Source organism: Triticum aestivum, chromosome 5D (assembly GCF_018294505.1).
Source record: "Triticum aestivum cultivar Chinese Spring chromosome 5D, IWGSC CS RefSeq v2.1, whole genome shotgun sequence".
Lineage (NCBI taxonomy): Eukaryota > Viridiplantae > Streptophyta > Magnoliopsida > Poales > Poaceae > Triticum > Triticum aestivum.
This window is the reverse complement of record NC_057808.1, coordinates 47,328,781-47,349,056: the sequence shown is the minus strand read 5'-3', so window position 1 is coordinate 47,349,056 and position 20,276 is coordinate 47,328,781. Positions and strand designations below refer to the sequence as shown.

The 20,276-nt window shown below is 42.8% G+C and overlaps 1 protein-coding gene and 1 pseudogene across 1 annotated transcript; one reads left to right on the top strand and one right to left on the bottom strand.

The window, feature by feature from the left end:
* Positions 1-4,529, top strand: part of LOC123120220 (uncharacterized) — a 9,332-nt pseudogene extending 4,803 nt beyond the window's left edge.
* Positions 4,530-6,993: 2,464 nt separating this feature from the next.
* LOC123124262 (uncharacterized) lies at positions 6,994-8,052 on the bottom strand. The gene is made up of 2 exons (XM_044544916.1): positions 7,951-8,052; positions 6,994-7,838 (listed from the first exon to the last, which is right to left on the bottom strand). The coding sequence occupies exons 1-2, from the start codon at positions 8,018-8,020 to the stop codon at positions 7,333-7,335; spliced, it is 576 nt and encodes a 191-aa protein (XP_044400851.1). The 5' UTR covers positions 8,021-8,052; the 3' UTR covers positions 6,994-7,332.
* Between the last annotated feature and the right edge of the window lie 12,224 nt (positions 8,053-20,276).

Here is a 20,276-nt window from a genome sequence, read left to right as displayed (position 1 = left end):
GCTACTTTATATTTTTTAGTAAGAAAATTAATAGAACTAGTTTATTTTTAGTAAATTCTTAGTTGAATTAGTTGAATCAATAGAACTAGTTTATTTTTAGTAAGAAAATTTAGATATCTGAGATTTGATGATCTAATTAAAATATTACTATATAGAACTAGCTACTTTATTTTAGTAAAAAAAATAATAGAACAAGTTTATTTTTATTAAATGCTTAGTTGAATTAATAGAACTAGTTGAACTAATAGAAGTAGTTGAATTAGTTGAATTAATAGAACTAGTAAGTGTTTAATGTTTCACCTATATGAACATAGGAAATGCCGTCTGACGACGAAAAAGATTTCATTAAGTGCGAATTCTGTGAAGACCAGCGCGGCCTGTGCGACAGAAATTTCCTTGTTGATGATAGGCGCTTCAGCATCAAGCTGGATGAGACCTTCGAAGTGGATACAGTAAGTCACAACGACAAGTCTTTTTTCGTAATTAAGTATGACTTATATATGCTTCATTTGCTTCAACTTATAATTTTAAATTTTCACTATTCTACTAGCGCATCCCCTGCCATGTAAGAATTTTTGTCTTGGATAAGATAGGTTTCAGTGCTATGGAAACTATGGAGGTAAAGAGAGTTTACCTGAAGACCAAGCATGGTTATACTTTCAACGTCAAATTATACAATGCAGACACGTACACCTATTTTGAATGCAAAACTTGGCAAGCACTATGCAAGGCTTATGCATTTGAGCCTGATATGGTTATCACCTTTGATATTCGTCCGGAAGATCATATTGAAGGTAATAGAGACATCTGGGTCGATGTGCAGACGCCTCCAGTTCTACCATTATGTGAGTTTCTCAACCATATTTATGTCTTTGATATTGTTTATTCAAAAATAGTTGACAACTAATTTCTATTAACAGCTTATTTTCATTCAAGCAAACATGTCCGACGTTTGGTAGACAGGACCTACTACTGTCCCGGAGCTGAACTAAACTGCGAGGAGATAAGTCATTATGTTTCATGGCTTGAGGATCTTGATGCTGTTAAGAAAAATCATTTTCCTGAATTTGAAAATCTTAGTACTCAAAACGTGCGACCAATAGTGATCGTATTGAACTACGGTCACATGTATTTAGGAAAGATGGTAAGATTTTTACTATTAGTCCTCAGTGCATCTTTTGCATATATTATTTTTCAAGCTAAACTTTCATTGCTAAGTATATTAATTACTATACGATGTTCTTCAGCAGGGACTCCCGATGACAGTTGTGCCTCAGTGGATCGAGACTAAAGGTCGCATGTCAATTGTTAGCTTACGGCCAAGATATCCTACAGTGCAGATGAGTGCATTCAGGATGTCTGAAAGCGATGAATGCTTAATAGTGAAAGATTGGAGCAAAATTGTTAACGATCGCAGAGAAGTACTAGGGGCAGCAATCAGAAGCGCAGCCCACGATTAGGAGACAGGTTCATCTGCATGCTCCAATATGATGAATCGGGAGAGCTATACATGTTCTATGATATTTTACCTGAGAGAGCAGCAGGAGTGATTTAGCTAGTTATCATGCTCTTAGTACTTGTTGTCCTCTCATGCGTGTCTGTGTTCTTCGTCCTGAACTTAATCTCAAAGAGTGATTTGCTTTTGTGGTGTTATGAACGCTTATAATATCATGACCATGTTGAACTCGATGATATCTTTGTTAGCTAGTATATACTGTTGTTGATGATGATATGATGCAAGAGTTTTTATATTAATATGATGATGATGATGAGTTATTATATTATTTATGAAAGAAACCGCATATTAGTTTCAACTAGATGGATCCTAGCTAAGTGATCAAGTATATGCCATATCCATATTACTTAGATCACTTGATCACTTAGCTAGGATCCACATGCATCCAGTTGAAACTAATCTACGGTACTTTCACCTAATGATTTAACAACTCATTATAATGTAAAACAATCACTAAATTAAATTGAAAACACAAAACTAAAGGAAAAATAAAAATTAAAACCAAAACACACTCAAACATTTAGTACCGGTTGGTGTTACCAACCGATACTAATGTCCTACACACACCCGGGCCTGGCTCGTGCCACGTGGTGGCACGTTAGCGCCGGTTCGTGCCGAACCGGTACTAAAGAGGGGGGGCCTTTAGTCTCCACTCTTTAGTGCCGGTTGCAGAACCGGCACTAAAGGCCCTTACGAACCGGCGCTAAAGCCCGGTTCTGCACTAGTGGCTCCAGGAGGATCCTGTTTTCTCACCACATGGGCCTCCTCACCCAAGCCGAAGGCGGGCTCGGGCGCAGGCCGCCTGACAGGTTCGCCGTCGCCGAGCTCGTCGGCCAGGGCGCCGCCCTTGTGCGGTTTCTCTCCGAGGAAGGGAGGTGGAAGACGGTGATGCTGGACATACCATCGCTGCCCCCGCGCCGGATGGACGCAAACCAGGAGACGGTTGCCTTCCGCCGGCCGGCTGTGGTGGGTCGACCTGACCTTTGGGGCCATCTCCGTCGACCCGTTCGACGACCGGCTGGAGTCCCGCTTCGTCGAGCTGCCGAGCGTCCACTTACATTTGCAAATGACGGAGATCTTAACAAGGTCCATGACAAGGTGGGGTTCATGCTAGAGGTGGCCAAGCACCGGCGCATCGGCGTAAGCGATGGGATGCTGCGCTACGCCGAGGTGTCTCCTGACGATCTGTTCCTGCTCAGCTACTTTGCGCTCGACGACGACGAGCGCAGCGGCTGGACGCTGGAGCACCAGGTGGCGCTCAAGAAGGTCTTGGCCGATGGAGGCTACCCGTCGGAGGCGCCACAAATTGCCGTGCTTGACCCACTGAACGCGAGTACCATATACCTTAAGGTCGGCGAGCACGTTGTCGTCGTGGACATGCACAATGGGAAGGTGATTGGGGCTTCTCCTCTTCGAGGCCGAGACTGTTCTTTTGTTCCATGTGTGCTTCCACCATGGCTTGGATCAAGCCGGATCCCTGCCACAGGTAATCAATCACTTGTGCTGATGCATTATATTGTCTCCTTACGTTTCAGTTGTGCTGATGCATTGCTTGCTTGAGTTGTCTTTGTGCTTGGGCAGAATTTTGTGACTTTTGTGATATAATGTGGAAACATACAAATGGATGAATTTTGTGATTGGTGACTATTCCGTGACGCATGTCGTAACTTGGTAGGTGGTCACAATTGTACATTTCTGTGAAGATGAAATAATGTCTATTTGCACAAGTGCCGTGTTCATAAAATTATATGTATGTTGTTTAAATCTTGTGTGACTGATAATATATCTCTTAAGAAGAGAACAACTACTTACTTGGTTTAAATACACAACCAACTACTTTTTTGGTTTCTCTGAATTTGTAATTTACAGTACATGTTATTTCCACATCTCTATAATTTGGTTCAGAAGATAACTTAAGGATGTTGTCTTCACTTCATGACTCTTGTACACTTCTTAATTCAACTAACCAGTGTCAAGTTTCTAAATATATTACGTTCCTTTGATCCGTGTTAGGCTACGTGAGCAGTGAGCTGTGCTGAATTCTTGATAACTTGTTGTATGTATCACTCGTGTCCGCTAGCACGTTTGTTATAAGCAATGTATAGTTTATACTGTTACAAATTGTTCCGAGTTAGCATAGATTATGTCTGTTACAATGAAAACATTTTTCAGGCAAGAAGGATGACATGGAAGGGACAGAAGATCTGGTTAGTTGCGTCTACAAGTATTGGTATCTCTGGGTGGGTACTATCTTATAGCCTCTTATCTACCAGCTTCTTTGATGATCCCTTATTAGCCATCCATTCGCACTGTCAGTACACATGGTGCTTTGAGCTTCCTTGTCATAATGATGACCACTTCTCTTTTTCCCGAAATATTACCAACTGATAAAAGTAAAAAACTGAAGCTTATTACTTGCAAACAATTTACAGTGATCTAATTTGGTGCTATAAAGTAAACATGTTGTCCGGATGATAAGTCACTCTCTATTTCACTTTTGGAGGTACTTGTGTTTATTCGGTTTTCGTTTTCCTTTTCCACATCGAGTCAAACGTCGGTAATATATATATTTTCTTTATTTTTCAGGTTTCCTGAAGCAGTAGTTGTGCTATATTAGGAAAATCTCATTTACAGGGAAATCTGGGAGTGGTTTGTCAAACTCTCATTTTGGAGAAAATCTGGAGATATTTGGGTTTCTTGTAGTTTGACAATTTGTTGGTGAATTATCTCGTTTTGAGGGAAATCTGGTAGTTATGTCGGCCGTCACATTAGCACATTCCAGTAGAACTAAATTAAATCAGCTTGTAGCAATCGATTAGCACAGAACAGCACGTATGCTGTGCTGTGCCTACTTGCCAGACAGTGTGCTCATCAGGTACAAGAAAAAAAAAATATGGTCTGTTTTTGTTGGAAAACATGGTTGCATCCATGATTCTAGTTCTGTAGTGTTGGGAATATCTGAATGTGACATCTGTGCTGATTGATGATTGTTACAATGGATCAGTATATGTAACGCCAGATTGCATGTTTTTCACGCCATTACCTCGATGCCACCACTTTCATTATTGCGCAACAGCATATATGACTGGCACAAGAAAATATTCACTGCCATAACGTCTTTTATTCACACAAAAAAAAGGTGCAACCTCATCAGAGTCCGGCATCAATGCATGACACTCCTGTCATGAGTTGAGGTTCAGGCCAAGGAATTTTAGGCGAAGTGAACGGACCACCCTTGTCGCTCCTTTGGGGCGGCCCGGGTGCTCCCCTCCTCACTCTGTGATGTTGCCATGATAAACCAGTCGTGAAGTTGCCATGATAAAACTCCTGGAATGCACGTATGAATGGTTGAGGCGAATATATAGCTTACTTCTGCCTCCAAAGAAGACAGTATTCTTTTGTATACGGAATTTTTTTTTGAGGAAGAACTTGTACAGAAGTAGCAACCATGGGGCAAAGTTCTTTTGGTTTACATGCTGTGAGGTAACCGCAACATGGCCTGTATGGCTGCTTTGGTGGTGCTCATCTGTATTGGGAGGGACACCTCTGAACTGTCATTCTTGCCAATCACGATAGGTGGTAACAGTTTTTAACTTTTTATCATCGGAAACAACTCTGCTGTCTCTGTGTAAGGAAACTTTCTGCATATATAGTCCTTGTCTTTTATGTAACTTCCACTGCCACTCACATGCATGCTTCCCGGTTGAAGCGTTTTTCAGTTTTCATGCTTTCAAATGTGGAAGAAGATAAACATCAGGTTATGCCTCGACCTCGATGAGTATACGAAATAGTAACGATAATACTCCCTCTGCCCGTGTAAGAAAAACTTCTTACATTTTGAGACAGAGGAAGTACATTATTTTTTGACCTTTTGGTTCTTTCTTACATGTTCAACCAACAAAAAGAAGGTGATGCATTAATAGGCGCTGTAAATCATTCAGAAGTTACGCCGATGCATTCTTTTTTTTTGCGAGGAATGCATTCGTATGTTAGTACCAAACATGAAACATGCATTTGTTTGTTTAGAGACCAGGCGTAGAAAAAAACTGAAACATAAATCCTTAGAACAGATAACTGACGTCGATTTGTGTCTAGAATTTCACTCACACTAGCATACCCGGTCAACACAAACTCAACAAAAGCACAAAACGTTAATTCTGCAAATACTTGATTGATTTATTCTGCAACCATAGCAGATCCTTGAGAGGATTACGCATCCTTGAAGAGAAGAGTAGATTTGGGACCGGTCATCATCCCAAAACTCTACAGCTAAACCACGCACACGGAGCACACTAGTTCACCCACAACTTATTTTAGAGGTAATATCACAGGTGGTGCTTAAACTTGCCACCAATGTTCACTGTAGTGCCTGAAGTTGAAAAATACACCGAACTGGTTTCAAAACTTGGCACGAGCGTACAAATACAGTGCTAATCCCATTAGTAGACGTCTTTACGCTGACGTGGCACCGTAGTTCGCTTAGCATGCACAGACAACCTCGCCCTAGCAAACTGGAACTACTGGCCAGTACGCCATACATTTTCTCGTGCATGTTAATGAAAACAGATCTTTTTTTAGAATAATGAAAACATTTCCTATTTTGTTAGATAAAGAAACACGTTCGTGGGTTTTAATGGCCTGCTGCAGTGCAGCCCAGTTTGCGCACGTTAGTTTGATTTAGAAATTTGTAAAAAAAAATTGTAAATTATAATCACAGTAAAAAAATACATTTCAAATATTTGTGCTTCAAATTTTTTATAAATACATATAAATTAAATAACTAAAATGTTCATGTAATTTAAAAAAATAGTCAGCAATTTACATGTGATTTATAGTTAAAGCTTTTCGTAAATAAATTTTCTAAATTGTTTAGTATATGCAAAAATAATTATAAAAAACTTAATTTTTTGAGTAAATTCCAAAAGATTATGCATGCTTGGCTTATGCTTAAATGAAAAAAAAATGTTATATGTAGAAACATTTTTATTAATATTCACATGTGTATAAATTTCTTTTTTGCGAGAAACATGTGTATAACTTTCATCGTGTCATATATTCAAAAAAAATTATAATTAAAATATAGTCAGTAGTGAATATTTTTCATAAACTGAAATTTTAAATTTTGGATATTTATGAACATTTTACATTGTTGAAAAATTCTTAAACAATATGAATTGTAAAAATGTACATGTAACTATTAAAAGGTTTATGTAGTTAAAATAATATTCATGAATTGTAGTATAGAAAATATTTATATAATTCTAAATTTACAGCCATTTTTATAATCAGAAATACCATTTTATTTATATGATACGTTTAAAACAAATATGTGAATATTTTTATTACTGTGATTATAATTTGCAAACTTTTTTACAAATTTCTAAATGAAACTAAGATGCGCAAACTGGTCTGCACTGCTGAGGCGATTAAAACCCACGTACGTGTCTCTTCTTTCTTATCTAAAAAAAATAGGAAATGTTTTCATTATTCTAAGAAAAAGGATCTGTTTTCATTAACATGAACGAGAAAACGTATGGCATACTGGTTCTTTCCTAGGGCGAAGTTGTCTGTGCATGCTAAGCGAGCTACGGTGCCACATCAGCGTAAAAACACGTCTATTAATAGGATTAGCACTGTATTTGCACGCTCGTGCCAAGTTTTGAAACCAGTTCGGTGTATTTTTCAACTTCAGGCACTAAAGTGAACATCGGTGGCAAGTTTAAGCACCACCTGTGATATTACCTCCTTATTTTATCATACGGACGGAAATCCATGTGGATCGATCGAGATGGAATTTCCTGCAGCTAGCTAGCACTCTAGCAGTGAGGCACGAGGAAGGCAGGCTTGAGCTCGATCTCATCGTACCAGGTATAGAAGAAAGAGGTCGACGGGCAGCTAAAATCTTCAGTTTGCGCCTTCCCATCGACCGGGCCGGTGGCGGCGGCAGATGTGTTCTCGGGCGGCGAGGGGGGGAAACGCGGGCAGCTCGCCGCCGGCAGGAGCGGGCCGGCGTGGTGGATGAGGTAGAGGTGCTCCGTCACCTTGGAGAAGATCCTCTCGTCGGTCCCGTTGGCGTAGATGGTGGAGAAGCCGTCGGGCGCGTAGATCACCCCGTTGTCCACCATGCACGGGCAGTGGTTGTACACCCACACCGCCATGACCATCGGCAGCTGCTTCAGCTTGCGCCCGCCGCCGCCGTCGCCGGAGTTCATCTGCTGCTGCTCTTGCTCGTGCGTGCGGCCGCCGTCCTGCTTGTAGCTGTCGACCCGGATATGCCGTATCTCCAGGTCCGCCACGGTGCATGTCTTGTTGCAGCTGCTCCCTGGAACAGAGAGATTCACGAGCTGAATGAGTTAGGGACTGAACAGATTCACGAGCTGCTCAAGAAATTATACATATGCTCGCATGACTCTGGATTGGAGATGTTTTGTTACCTTTCGCCAAGGTGAGGAGCAGGACAACTGCCATGAGAAGCTTGATGCGCCTCTCCCGCCCCATAGCCATTCTTCTGCGTCTGTGTTGCGCTCTGCTTCTTGGTATTGGTAGGTGTACAGAGTGCCATGAGAGCTTGTGGTCTCGACGTATTTATAGAGGGAGCAGCGAGACAATTTGACATTTCTAGCCCTTGGCAATAAGACCTGGGCATGGGCAGCTCGGGCCGGGCTTTGTTTTGCAGCCCGTAAGGTAGTTCAGGCCAGGCTCGGGCTTCTCTTTTTCTGTATTTCGGGCTGGTCTTGCACATGTGTACACTGAAAAAAGCGTTTGGGCCGGGTTTTCGGGCTTCGGGCTTGATTTTGGGACAGGCTTGGGCTTGAAAACAAAGTGTATTTCAGGCTTCGGCTGCGCTCGGGCTTGAGAAAGGAATGTCAGGCTTTTACAAGTCCGGCTCAGCCTGGCGTTCGCGCAGGTTAGTAATAACACTTCTACTTCAGTAGACCCCTTTAGATACATCGATGACGGAGATCAGTCGATACCTCTTCATAATGAAGGACATGATTGACATTTTTTAGGTATTTAGCATATGCAAGGAAGAAGGACGAAGCATTACCAATTTGAACATCAAGAGAGGTAATTGAGTAACATAAAAATTCCTATAACCATATTTGCCTATCTCATAATAATTACATGTAGGATCATATTCAAGTTCAACAATATAGCTATCATAAACAATATTCTCTTTATGATCCACATGCACAAAAAAATTATAATCTTTCAAAATAGTGGGATTATCATCAAATGAAGTCATGACCTCTCCAAACCCACTTTTATCAAAAATTTCATAAGATTGACCATTCTCCAAAGTAGTGGGATCATTATTACCTAAAGTTGATGCTCTTCCAAACTCACTTTCAATATAATTGCAACCATTATTATCAATAGCATATTCATCATAAAGCTTAAATAAATTTGCAAGATCATAAGAAGCATCATAATTATCACCCCAATCATGATCATTAGCACAATTGATATTCATAGCATTTATACTTTGCAATCATGCTTTTCATTCAATAGATGTATCCCCATAGCATTTTCTTTTATCAATTATTCATTACTAGCTATTGGTTTACAACATGCAACAAGTTTGAAAAGATTAGCAAGTGGATGATGATCCATATCTCTTTATTTCTAGTTTAGTGAGACAACATGATTATGGAATGCAAATAAGATGTGTGTGTGTGTGTGTGTGTGTGTGTGTGTGTGTGTGTGCAGGTACCTTGGGTTGTTTGGTGAAGTCTTGATACGTCCATTTTGCATCATGCTTTTATTTCGATATTTATTGCATTATGAGTTGTTATTACATATTATGTCACAATACTTATGCCTATTCTCTCTTATTTTACAAGGTTTACATAAGGAGGGAGAATGCCGGCAGCTGGAATTCTGGGCTGGAAAAGGAGCAAATATTAGAGACCTATTTTGCACAACTCCAAAAGTCCTGAAACTCCACGGAAGTTATTTTTGAAAATAATAAAAAATATTGAGCGGAAGAAATACCAGAGGGGGCCCACACCCTGGCCACGAGGGTGGGGGGCGCGCCCTACCCCCTGGACGCGCCCCCTGCCTCGTGGGCCCCCTGTTGGCCCTCCGGTGCCCATCTTCTGCTATATGAAGTCTTTCGTCCGAAGAAAAGTCATAAGCAAGCTTTCCGGACGAGACTCCGCCGCCACGAGGCGGAACCTTGGCGGAACCAATCTAGGGCTCCGGCAGAGCTGTTCTGCCGGGGACACTTCCCTCCGGGAGGGGGAAATCATCACCATCGTCATCACCAACGCTCCTCTTATCGGGAGAGGGCCAATCTCCATCAACTTCTTCACCAGTACCATCTCCTCTCAAACCCTAGTTCATCTCTTGTATCCAATTCTTGTCTCAAAGTCTGGGATTGGTACCTGTAGGTTGCTAGTAGTGTTGATTACTCCTTGTAGTTGATGCTAGTTGGTTTATTTGGTGGAATATCATATGTTTAGATCCTTTATGCATATTAATACTCCTCTGATTATGAACATGAATATGCTTTGTGAGTAGTTACTTTTGTTCCTGAGGACATGGGAGAAGTCTTGCTATTAGTAGTCATGTGAATTTGGTATTCGTTCGATATTTTGATGAGATGTATGTTGTCTCTCCCCTAGTGGTGTTATGTGAACGTCGACTACATGACACTTCACCATTATTTGGGCCTAGAGGAAGGCATTGGGAAGTAATAAGTAGATGATGGGTTGCTTGTTGGGGATCGTAGCAGAAATTTAAAATTTTCTACGCATCACCAAGATCAATCTATGGAGTCATCTAGCAACGAGAGAGAGGAGTGCATCTACATACCCTTGTAGATCGCGAGCGGAAGCCTTCAAGTGAACGGGCGCCGAACGGACGGCACCTCCGCGTTCAACACACGTACGGTTGGGGAAGACGTCTCCTCCTTCTTGATCCAGCAAGGGGGAAGGAGAGGTTGATGGAGATCCAGCAGCACGACGGCGTGGTGGTGGAAGTAGCGGGATCCCGGCAGGGCTTCGCCAAGCGCAAGCGGGAGGGAGAGGTGTCACGGGAGGGAGAGGGAGGCGCCAGGGGCTAGGGTGCTGCTGCCCTCCCTCCCCCCCCCCTTTATATAGGGTCCCTGGGGGGCGCCGTGTTGGGGAACGTAGTAATTTCAAAATTTTCCTACGCACACGCAAGATCATGGTGATGCATAGCAACGAGAGGGGAGAGTGTTGTCCACGTACCCTCGTAGACCGACAGCGGAAGCGTTATCACAACGCGGTTGATGTAGTCGTACGTCTTCACGATCCGACCGATCAAGTACCTAACGTACGGCACCTCCGAGTTCTACACACGTTCAGCTCGATGACGTCCCTCGAACTCCGATCCAGCCGAGTGTTGAGGGAGAGTTTCGTCAGCACGACGGCGTGGTGACGATGATGATGTTCCACCGACGCAGGGCTTCGCCTAAGCTCCGCAACGGTATTATCCAGGTGTAATATGGTGGAGGGGGGCACCGCACACGGCTAAGAGATCTCAAGGATCAATTGTTGTGTCTATGGGGTGCCCCCTGCCCCCGTATATAAAGGAGCAAGGGAGGAGGAGGCCGGCCCTAGGAGGGGGCGCACCAAGTGTGGAGTCCTACTAGGACTCCCTAGTCCTAGTAGGATTCCACCTCCCATATGGAATAGGAAAAGAGGAAGGGAAAAAGAGAAGGAAGGAAGGGGGCGCCCCCCTTCCCCAGTCCAATTCGGACCAGACCAAGGGGAGGGGTGCGGCCACCCTTGAGGGCCTTTTCCTTCTTTTCCGTATGGCCCAATAAGGTCCAATACGTATTCCCGTAACTCTCCGGTACTCCGAAAAATACCCGACTCACTCGGAACCTTTCCGAAGTCCGAATATAGTCGTCCAATATATCGATTTTTAGGAGTCTCGGCCATTTCGAGACTCCTCGTCATGTCCCCGATCTCATCCGGGACTCCGAACTCCTTCGGTACATCAACATACATAAACTCATAATAAAACTGTCATCGTAACTTTAAGCGTGCGGACCCTACGGGTTCGAGAACTATGTAGACATGACCGAGACACGTCTTCGGTCAATAACCAATAGCGGGACCTGGATGCCCATATTGGCTCCCACATATTCTACGAAGATCTTTATCGGTCAGACCGCATAACAACATACGTTGTTCCCTTTGTCACCGGTATGTTACTTGCCCGAGATTTGATCGTCGGTATCTCGATACCTAGTTCAATCTCGTTACCGGCAAGTCTCTTTACTCGTTCCGTAACACATCATCCCGCAACTAACTCATTAGTCACAATGCTTACAAGGCTTATAGTGATGTGCATTACCGAGTGGGCCCAGAGATACCTCTCCGACAATTGGAGTGACAAATCCTAATCTCGAAATACGCCAACCCAACAAGTACCTTTGGAGACACCTATAGAGCACCTTTATAATCACCCATTTACGTTGTGACGTTTGGTAGCACACAAAGTGTTCCTCCGGTAAACGGGAGTTGCATAATCTCATAGTCAGAGGAACATGTATAAGTCATGAAGAAAGCAATAGCAACATACTAAACGATCGGGTGCTAAGCTAACTGAATGGGTCAAGTCAATCACGTCATTCTCCTAATGAGGTGATCTCGTTAATCAAATGACAACTTATGTCTATGGCTAGGAAACATAACCATCTTTGATTAATGAGCTAGTCAAGTAGAGGCATACTAGTGACACTCTGTTTGTCTATATATTCACACATGTATTATGTTTCCGGTTAATACAATTCTAGCATGAATAATAAACATTTATCATGGTACAAGGAAATAAATAATACTTTATTATTGCCTCTAGGGCATATTTCCTTCAGTCTCCCACTTGCACTAGAGTCAATAATCTAGTTCACATCGCCATGCGATTTAACATCAATAGTTCACATCACCATGTGATTAACACCCATAGTTCACATCGTCATGTGATCAACACCCAAAGGGTTTACTAGAGTCAGTAATCTAGTTCACATCGCTATGTGATTAACACCCAAAGAGTACTAAGGTGTGATCATGTTTTGCTTGTGAGATAATTTTAGTCAACGGGTCTGTCACATTCAGATCCGTAAGTATTTTGCAAATTTCTATGTCTACCATGCTCTGTACGGAGCTACTCTAGCTAATTGCTCCCACTTTCAATATGTATCTAGACCGAGACTTAGAGTCATCTAGATTTAGTGTCAAAACTTGGATCGACGTAACCCTTTACGACGAACCTTTTGTCACTTCCATAATCGAGAAACATTTCCTTATTCCACTAAGGATAATTTTGACCGCTGTCCAGTGATCTACTCCTAGATCACTATTGTACTCCCTTGCCAAAATTAGTGTAGGGTATACAATAGATTTGGTACACAGCATGGCATACTTTATAGAACCTATGGCCAAGGCATAGGGAATGACTTTCATTCTCGTTCTATCTTCTGCCGTGGTCGGGCTTTGAGTCTTACTCAATTTCATACCTTGTAACACAGTCAAGAACTTCTTTCTTTGACTGTTGTATTTTGAACTACTTCAAAGTCTTATTAAGGTATGTACTCATTGAAAAAACTTATCAAGCGTCTTGATCTATCTCTATAGATCTTGATGCTCAATATGTAAGCAGCTTCACCGAGGTCTTTCTTTTGAAAAACTCCTTTCAAACACTCCTTTATGTTTTGCAGAATAATTCTACATTATTTCCGATCAACAATATGTCATTCACATATACTTATCAGAAATGTTGTAGTGCTCCCACTCACTTTCTTGTAAATACAGGCTTCACCGCCAGTCTGTATAAAACTATATCCTTTGATCAACTTATCAAAGCGTATATTCCAACTCTGAGATGCTTGCACCAGTCCATAGATGGATCGCTGGAGCTTACATATTTTGTTAGCACTTTTAGGATTGACAAAACCTCCTAGTTGCATCATATACAACTCTTCTTGAATAAATCCATTAAGGAATGCAGTTTTGTTTATCCATTTGCCAGATTTCATAAAATGCGGCAATTGCTAACATGATTCAGACAGACTTGAGCATAGATACGAGTGAGAAACTCTCATCGTAGTCAACACTTTGAACTTGTCGAAAACCTTTTTGCGACAATTCTAGCTTTGTAGATAGTAACACTACTATCAGCGTCCGTCTTCCTCTTGAAGATCCATTTATTTTTTATTGCTTGCCGATCATCGGGCAAGTCAACCAAAGTCCACACTTTGTTCTCATATATGGATCTTATCTCAGATTTCATGGCCTCAAGCCATTTCATGGAATCTGGGCTCACCATCGCTTCTTCATAGTTCGTAGGTTCGTCATGGTCTAGTAACATAACCTCCAGAACAGGATTACCGTACCACTCTGGTGCGGATCTTACTCTGGTTTACCTACGAGGTTTGGTAGTAACTTGATCTGAAGTTACATGATCATCATCATTAACTTCCTCACTAATTGGTGTAGAAGTCACAGGAACAGATTTCTGTGATGAACTACTTTCCAATAAGGGAGCAGGTACATTTACCTCATCAAGTTTTACTTTCCTCCCACTCACTTCTTTCGAGAGAAACTCCTTCTCTAGAAAGGATCCATTCCTAGCAACGAATGTCTTGCCTTTGGATCTGTGATAGAAGGTGTACCCAACTGTCTCCTTTGGGTATCCTATGAAGACACATTTCTCCGATTTGGGTTTGAGCTTATCAGGATTAAGCTTTTTCACATGAGCATCGCAACCCCAAACTTTAAGAAACGACAACTTTGGTTTCTTGCCAAACCACAGTTCATCAGGCGTCGTCTCAACGGATTTTGATGGTGCCCTATTTAACGTGAATGTAGCTGTCTCTAATGCATATCCCCAAAACGATAGTGGTAAATTGGTAAGAGACATCATAGATTGCACTATATCCAATAAAGTACGGTTATGACGTTCGGACACACCATTATGCTGTGGTGTTCCAGGTGGCATGAATTTGTTGAAACTATTCCACATTGTTTTAACTGAAGGCCAAACAGGTAACTTAAATACTCTTCTCCACGATCAGATCGTAGAAACTTTATTTTCTTGTTACGATGATTTTCTGCTTCACTCTGAAATTATATGAACTTTTCAAATGTTTCAGACTCTTGTTTCATTAAGTAGATATACCCATATCTGCTCAAATCATCTGTGAAGGTCAGAAAATAATGATACCTGCTACGAGCCTCAATATTCATCGGACCACATACATCTGTATGTATGATTTCCAACAAATCTGTTGCTCTCTCCATAGTTTCGGAGAACGGTGTTTTAGTCATCTTTTCCATGAGGCACGGTTCGCAAGCATCAAGTGATTCCAAAATCCCATCAGTATGGAGTTTCTTCATGTGCTTTACACCAATATGACCTAAACGGCAGTGCCACAAATAAGTTGCACTATCATTATTAACTTTGCATCTTTTGGCTTCAATATTATGAATATGTGTATCACTACGATCGAGATCCAACAAACCATTTTCGTTGGTGTGTATGACCATAGAAGGTTTTATTCATGTAAACAGAACAACAATTGTTCTCTAATTTAAATGAATAACCGTATTGCAATAAACATGATCAAATCATATTCATGCTCAACGCAAACACCAAATAACACTTATTTAGTTTCAACACTAATCCCGAAAGTACAGGGAGTGTGCGATGATGATCATATCAATCTTGGAACTACTTCCAACACACATCGTTACCTCGCCTTTTACTAGTCTCTGTTTATTCTGCAACTCCCGTTTTCGAGTTACTACTCTTTAGCAACTGAACCAGTATCAATTACCGAGGGTTTGCTATAAACACTAGTAAAGTACACATCAATAATCTGTATATCAAATATACCTTTGTTCACTTTGCCATCTTTCTTATCCACCAAATACTTGGGGTAGTTCCGCTTCCAGTGACCAGTCCCTTTGCAGTAGAAGCACTTAGTCTCAGGCTTAGGTACAGACTTGGGCTTCTTCACTTGAGTAGCAACTTGCTTGCCGTTCTTTTTGAAGTTCCCCTTCTATCCCTTTTCCCTTTTCCCTTTTCTTGAAACTAGTGGTCTCGTCAACCATCAACACTTGAAGTGGTCTTGTCAACCATCAACACTTGATGTTTTTCTTGATTTCTACCTTCGTCGATTTCAGCATCACGAAGAGCTCGGGAATTACTTTCGTCATCCCTTGCATACTATAGTTCATCACGAAGTTCTACTAACTTGGTGATGGTGACTAGAGAATTCTGTCAATCACTATTTTATCTGGAAGATTAACTCCCACTTGATTCAAGCGATTGTAGTACCCAGACAATCTGAGCACATGCTCACTAGTTGAGCGATTCTCCTCCATCTTTTAGCTATAGAACTTGTTGGAGACTTCATATCTCTCAACTCGGGTATTTGCTTGAAATATTAACTTCAACTCCTGGAACATCTTATATGGTCCATGACGTTCAAAACATCTTTGAAGTCCTGATTCTAAGCCGTTAAGCATGGTGCACTAAACTATCAAGTAGTCATCATATTGAGCTAGCCAAACATTCATAACGTCTGCATCTGCTCCTGCAATAAGTCTGTCACCTAGCGGTGCATCAAGGACATAATTTTTCTGTGCAGCAATGAGGATAATCCTCAGATCACGGATCCAATCCTCATCTTTGCTACGAACATCTTTCAACATAATTTTCTCTAGGAACATATCAAAATAAACATAGGGAAGCAACAACGCGAGTTATTGATCTACAACATAATTTGCAAAATACTATCAGGACTAAGTTCATGATAAATTTAAGTTCAATTAATCATATTACTTAAGAACTCCCACTTAGATAGATATCCCTCTAATCATCTAAGTGATTACGTGATCCAAATCAACTAAACCATGTCCGATTAACACGTGAGATGGAATAGTTTAAATGGTGAACATCACTATGTTGATCATATCTACTATATGATTCACGCTCGACCTTTCGGTCTCTGTGTTCCGAGGGCATATCTGTATATGCTAGGCTCGTCAAGTTTAACCAGAGTATTCCGCGTGTGCAACTGTTTTGCACCCGTTGTATTTGAACGTAGAGCCTATCACACCTGATTAACACGTGGTGTCTCAGCACGAAGAACTTTTGCAACGGTGCATACTCAGGGAGAACACTTATACTTTGATAATTTAGTGAAGGATCATCTTATAATGCTACCGTCAAACAAAACAAGATAAGATGCATAAAGGATTAACATCACATGCAATCAATATAAGTGATATGATATGGCCATCATCATCTTGTGCTTGTGATCTCCATCTCCGAAGCACCGTGCTTGTGATCTCCATCTCCGAAGCACCGTCATGATCACCATCGTCACCGGCGCGACACCTTGATCTACATCGTAGCATCGTTGTCGTCTCGCCAACTTATTGCTTTTACGACTATCGCTACCGCTTAGTGATAAAGTAAAACTATTACATGGCGATTGCATCTCATACAATAAAGCGACAACCATATGGCTCCTGCCAGTTGCCGATAACTCGGTTACAAAACATGATCATCTCATACAACACATTATATCACATCATGTCTTGACCATATCACATCACAACATGCCCTGCAAAAACAAGTTAGACGTCCTCTACTTTGTTGTTGCAAGTTTTACGTGGCTGCTACGGGCTTAGCAAGAACCGTTCTTACCTACGCATCAAAACCACAACGATAGTTTGTCAAGTTGGTGCTGTTTTAACCTTCGCAAGGACCGGGCGTAGCCACACTCGGTTCAACTAAAGTGAGAGAGACAGACACCCGCCAGTCACCTTTAAGCAACGAGTGCTCCGAACGGTGAAACCAGTCTCGCGTAAGCGTACGCGTAATGTCGGTCCGGGCCGCTTCATCTCACAATACCGCTGAACCAAAGTATGACATGCTGGTAAGCAGTATGACTTATATCGCCCACAACTCACTTGTGTTCTACTCGTGCATAGCATCAACGCATAAAACCAGGCTCGGATGCCACTGTTGGGGAACGTAGTAATTTCAAAAATTTCCTACGCACACGCAAGATCATGGTGATGCATAGCAACGAGAGGGGAGAGTGTTGTCCACGTACCCTCGTAGACCGACAGCGGAAGCGTTATCACAACGCGGTTGATGTAGTCGTACGTCTTCACGATCCGACCGATCAAGTACCGAACGTACGGCACCTCCGAGTTCTACACACGTTCAGCTCGATGACGTCCCTCGAACTCCGATCCAGCCGAGTGTTGAGGGAGAGTTTCGTCAGCACGACGGCGTGGTGACGATGATGATGTTCCACCGACGCAGGGCTTCGCCTAAGCTCCGCAACGGTATTATCGAGGTGTAATATGGTGGAGGGGGGCACCGCACACGGCTAAGAGATCTCAAGGATCAATTGTTGTGTCTATGGGGTGCCCCCTGCCCCCGTATATAAAGGAGCAAGGGAGGAGGAGGCCGGCCCTAGGAGGGGGCGCACCAAGTGTGGAGTCCTACTAGGACTCCCTAGTCCTAGTAGGATTCCACCTCCCATATGGAATAGGAAAAGAGGAAGGGAAAAAGAGAAGGAAGGAAGGGGGCGCCCCCCTTCCCCAGTCCAATTCGGACCAGACCAAGGGGAGGGGTGCGGCCACCCTTGAGGGCCTTTTCCTTCTTTTCCGTATGGCCCAATAAGGTCCAATACGTATTCCCGTAACTCTCCGGTACTCCGAAAAATACCCGACTCACTCGGAACCTTTCCGAAGTCCGAATATAGTCGTCCAATATATCGATTTTTACGTCTCGGCCATTTCGAGACTCCTCGTCATGTCCCCGATCTCATCCGGGACTCCGAACTCCTTCGGTACATCAACATACATAAACTCATAATAAAACTGTCATCGTAACTTTAAGCGTGCGGACCCTACGGGTTCGAGAACTATGTAGACATGACCGAGACACGTCTCCGGTCAATAACCAATAGCGGGACCTGGATGCCCATATTGGCTCCCACATATTCTACGAAGATCTTTATCGGTCAGACCGCATAACAACATACGTTGTTCCCTTTGTCACCGGTATGTTACTTGCCCGAGATTTGATCGTCGGTATCTCGATACCTAGTTCAATCTCGTTACCGGCAAGTCTCTTTACTCGTTCCGTAACACATCATCCCGCAACTAACTCATTAGTCACAATGCTTGCAAGGCTTATAGTGATGTGCATTACCGAGTGGGCCCAGAGATACCTCTCCGACAATTGGAGTGACAAATCCTAATCTCGAAATACGCCAACCCAACAAGTACCTTTGGAGACACCTGTAGAGCACCTTTATAATCACCCATTTACGTTGTGACGTTTGGTAGCACACAAAGTGTTCCTCCGGTAAACGGGAGTTGCATAATCTCATAGTCAGAGGAACATGTATAAGTCATGAAGAAAGCAATAGCAACATACTAAACGATCGGGTGCTAAGCTAACTGAATGGGTCAAGTCAATCACGTCATTCTCCTAATGAGGTGATCTCGTTAATCAAATGACAACTTATGTCTATGGCTAGGAAACATAACCATCTTTGATTAATGAGCTAGTCAAGTAGAGGCATACTAGTGACACTCTGTTTGTCTATATATTCACACATGTATTATGTTTCCGGTTAATACAATTCTAGCATGAATAATAAACATTTATCATGGTACAAGGAAATAAATAATACTTTATTATTGCCTCTAGGGCATATTTCCTTCACGCCGGCCCTGAGAGATCCCATCTCCAGGGGGGCGGCGGCCAAGGGGGTGGCTTGCCCCCCAAGCCAAGTGGGGCGCCCCCCCACCCCCAGGGTTTCCAACCCTAGGCGCGGGGGAGGCCCAAGGGGGGCGCACCAGCCCACCAGTGGCTGGTTCCCCTCCCCACTTCAGCCCATGGGGCCCTCCGGGATAGGTGGCCCCACCCGGTGGACCCCCGGGACCCTTCCGGTGGTCCCGGTACAATACCGGTGACCCCCGAAACTTTCCCGGTGGCCGAAACTAGACTTCCTATATATAATTCTTCACCTCCGGACCATTCCGGAACTCCTCGTGACGTCCGGGATCTCATCCGGGACTCCGAACAACTTTCAGGTTACCGCATACTAATATCTCTACAACCCTAGCGTCACCGAACCTTAAGTGTGTAGACCCTACGGGTTCGGGAGACATGCAGACATGACCGAGACGACTCTCCGGTGAATAACCAACAGCGGGATCTGGATACCCATGTTGGCTCCCACATGTTCCACGATGATCTCATCGGATGAACCACGATGTCGAGGATTCAATCAATCCTGTATACAATTCCCTTTGTCAATCGGTATGTCACTTGCCCGAGATTCGATCGTCGGTATCCCAATACCTTGTTCAATCTCGTTACCGGCAAGTCTCTTTACTCGTACCGTAATGCATGATCCCGTGGCTAACTCCTTAGTCACATTGAGCTCATTATGATGATGCATTACCGAGTGGGCCCAGAGATACCTCTCCGTCATATGGAGTGACAAATCCCAGTCTCGATCCGTGTCAACCCAACAGACACTTTCAGAGATACGTGTAGTATACCTTTATAGTCACCCAATTACGTTGTGACGTTTGGTACACCCAAAGCACTCCTACGGCATCCGGGAGTTACACGATCTCATGGTCTAAGGAAAAGATACTTGACATTGGAAAAGCTCTAGCAAACGAACTACACGATCTTTGCGCTATGCTTAGGATTGGGTCTTGTCCATCACATCATTCTC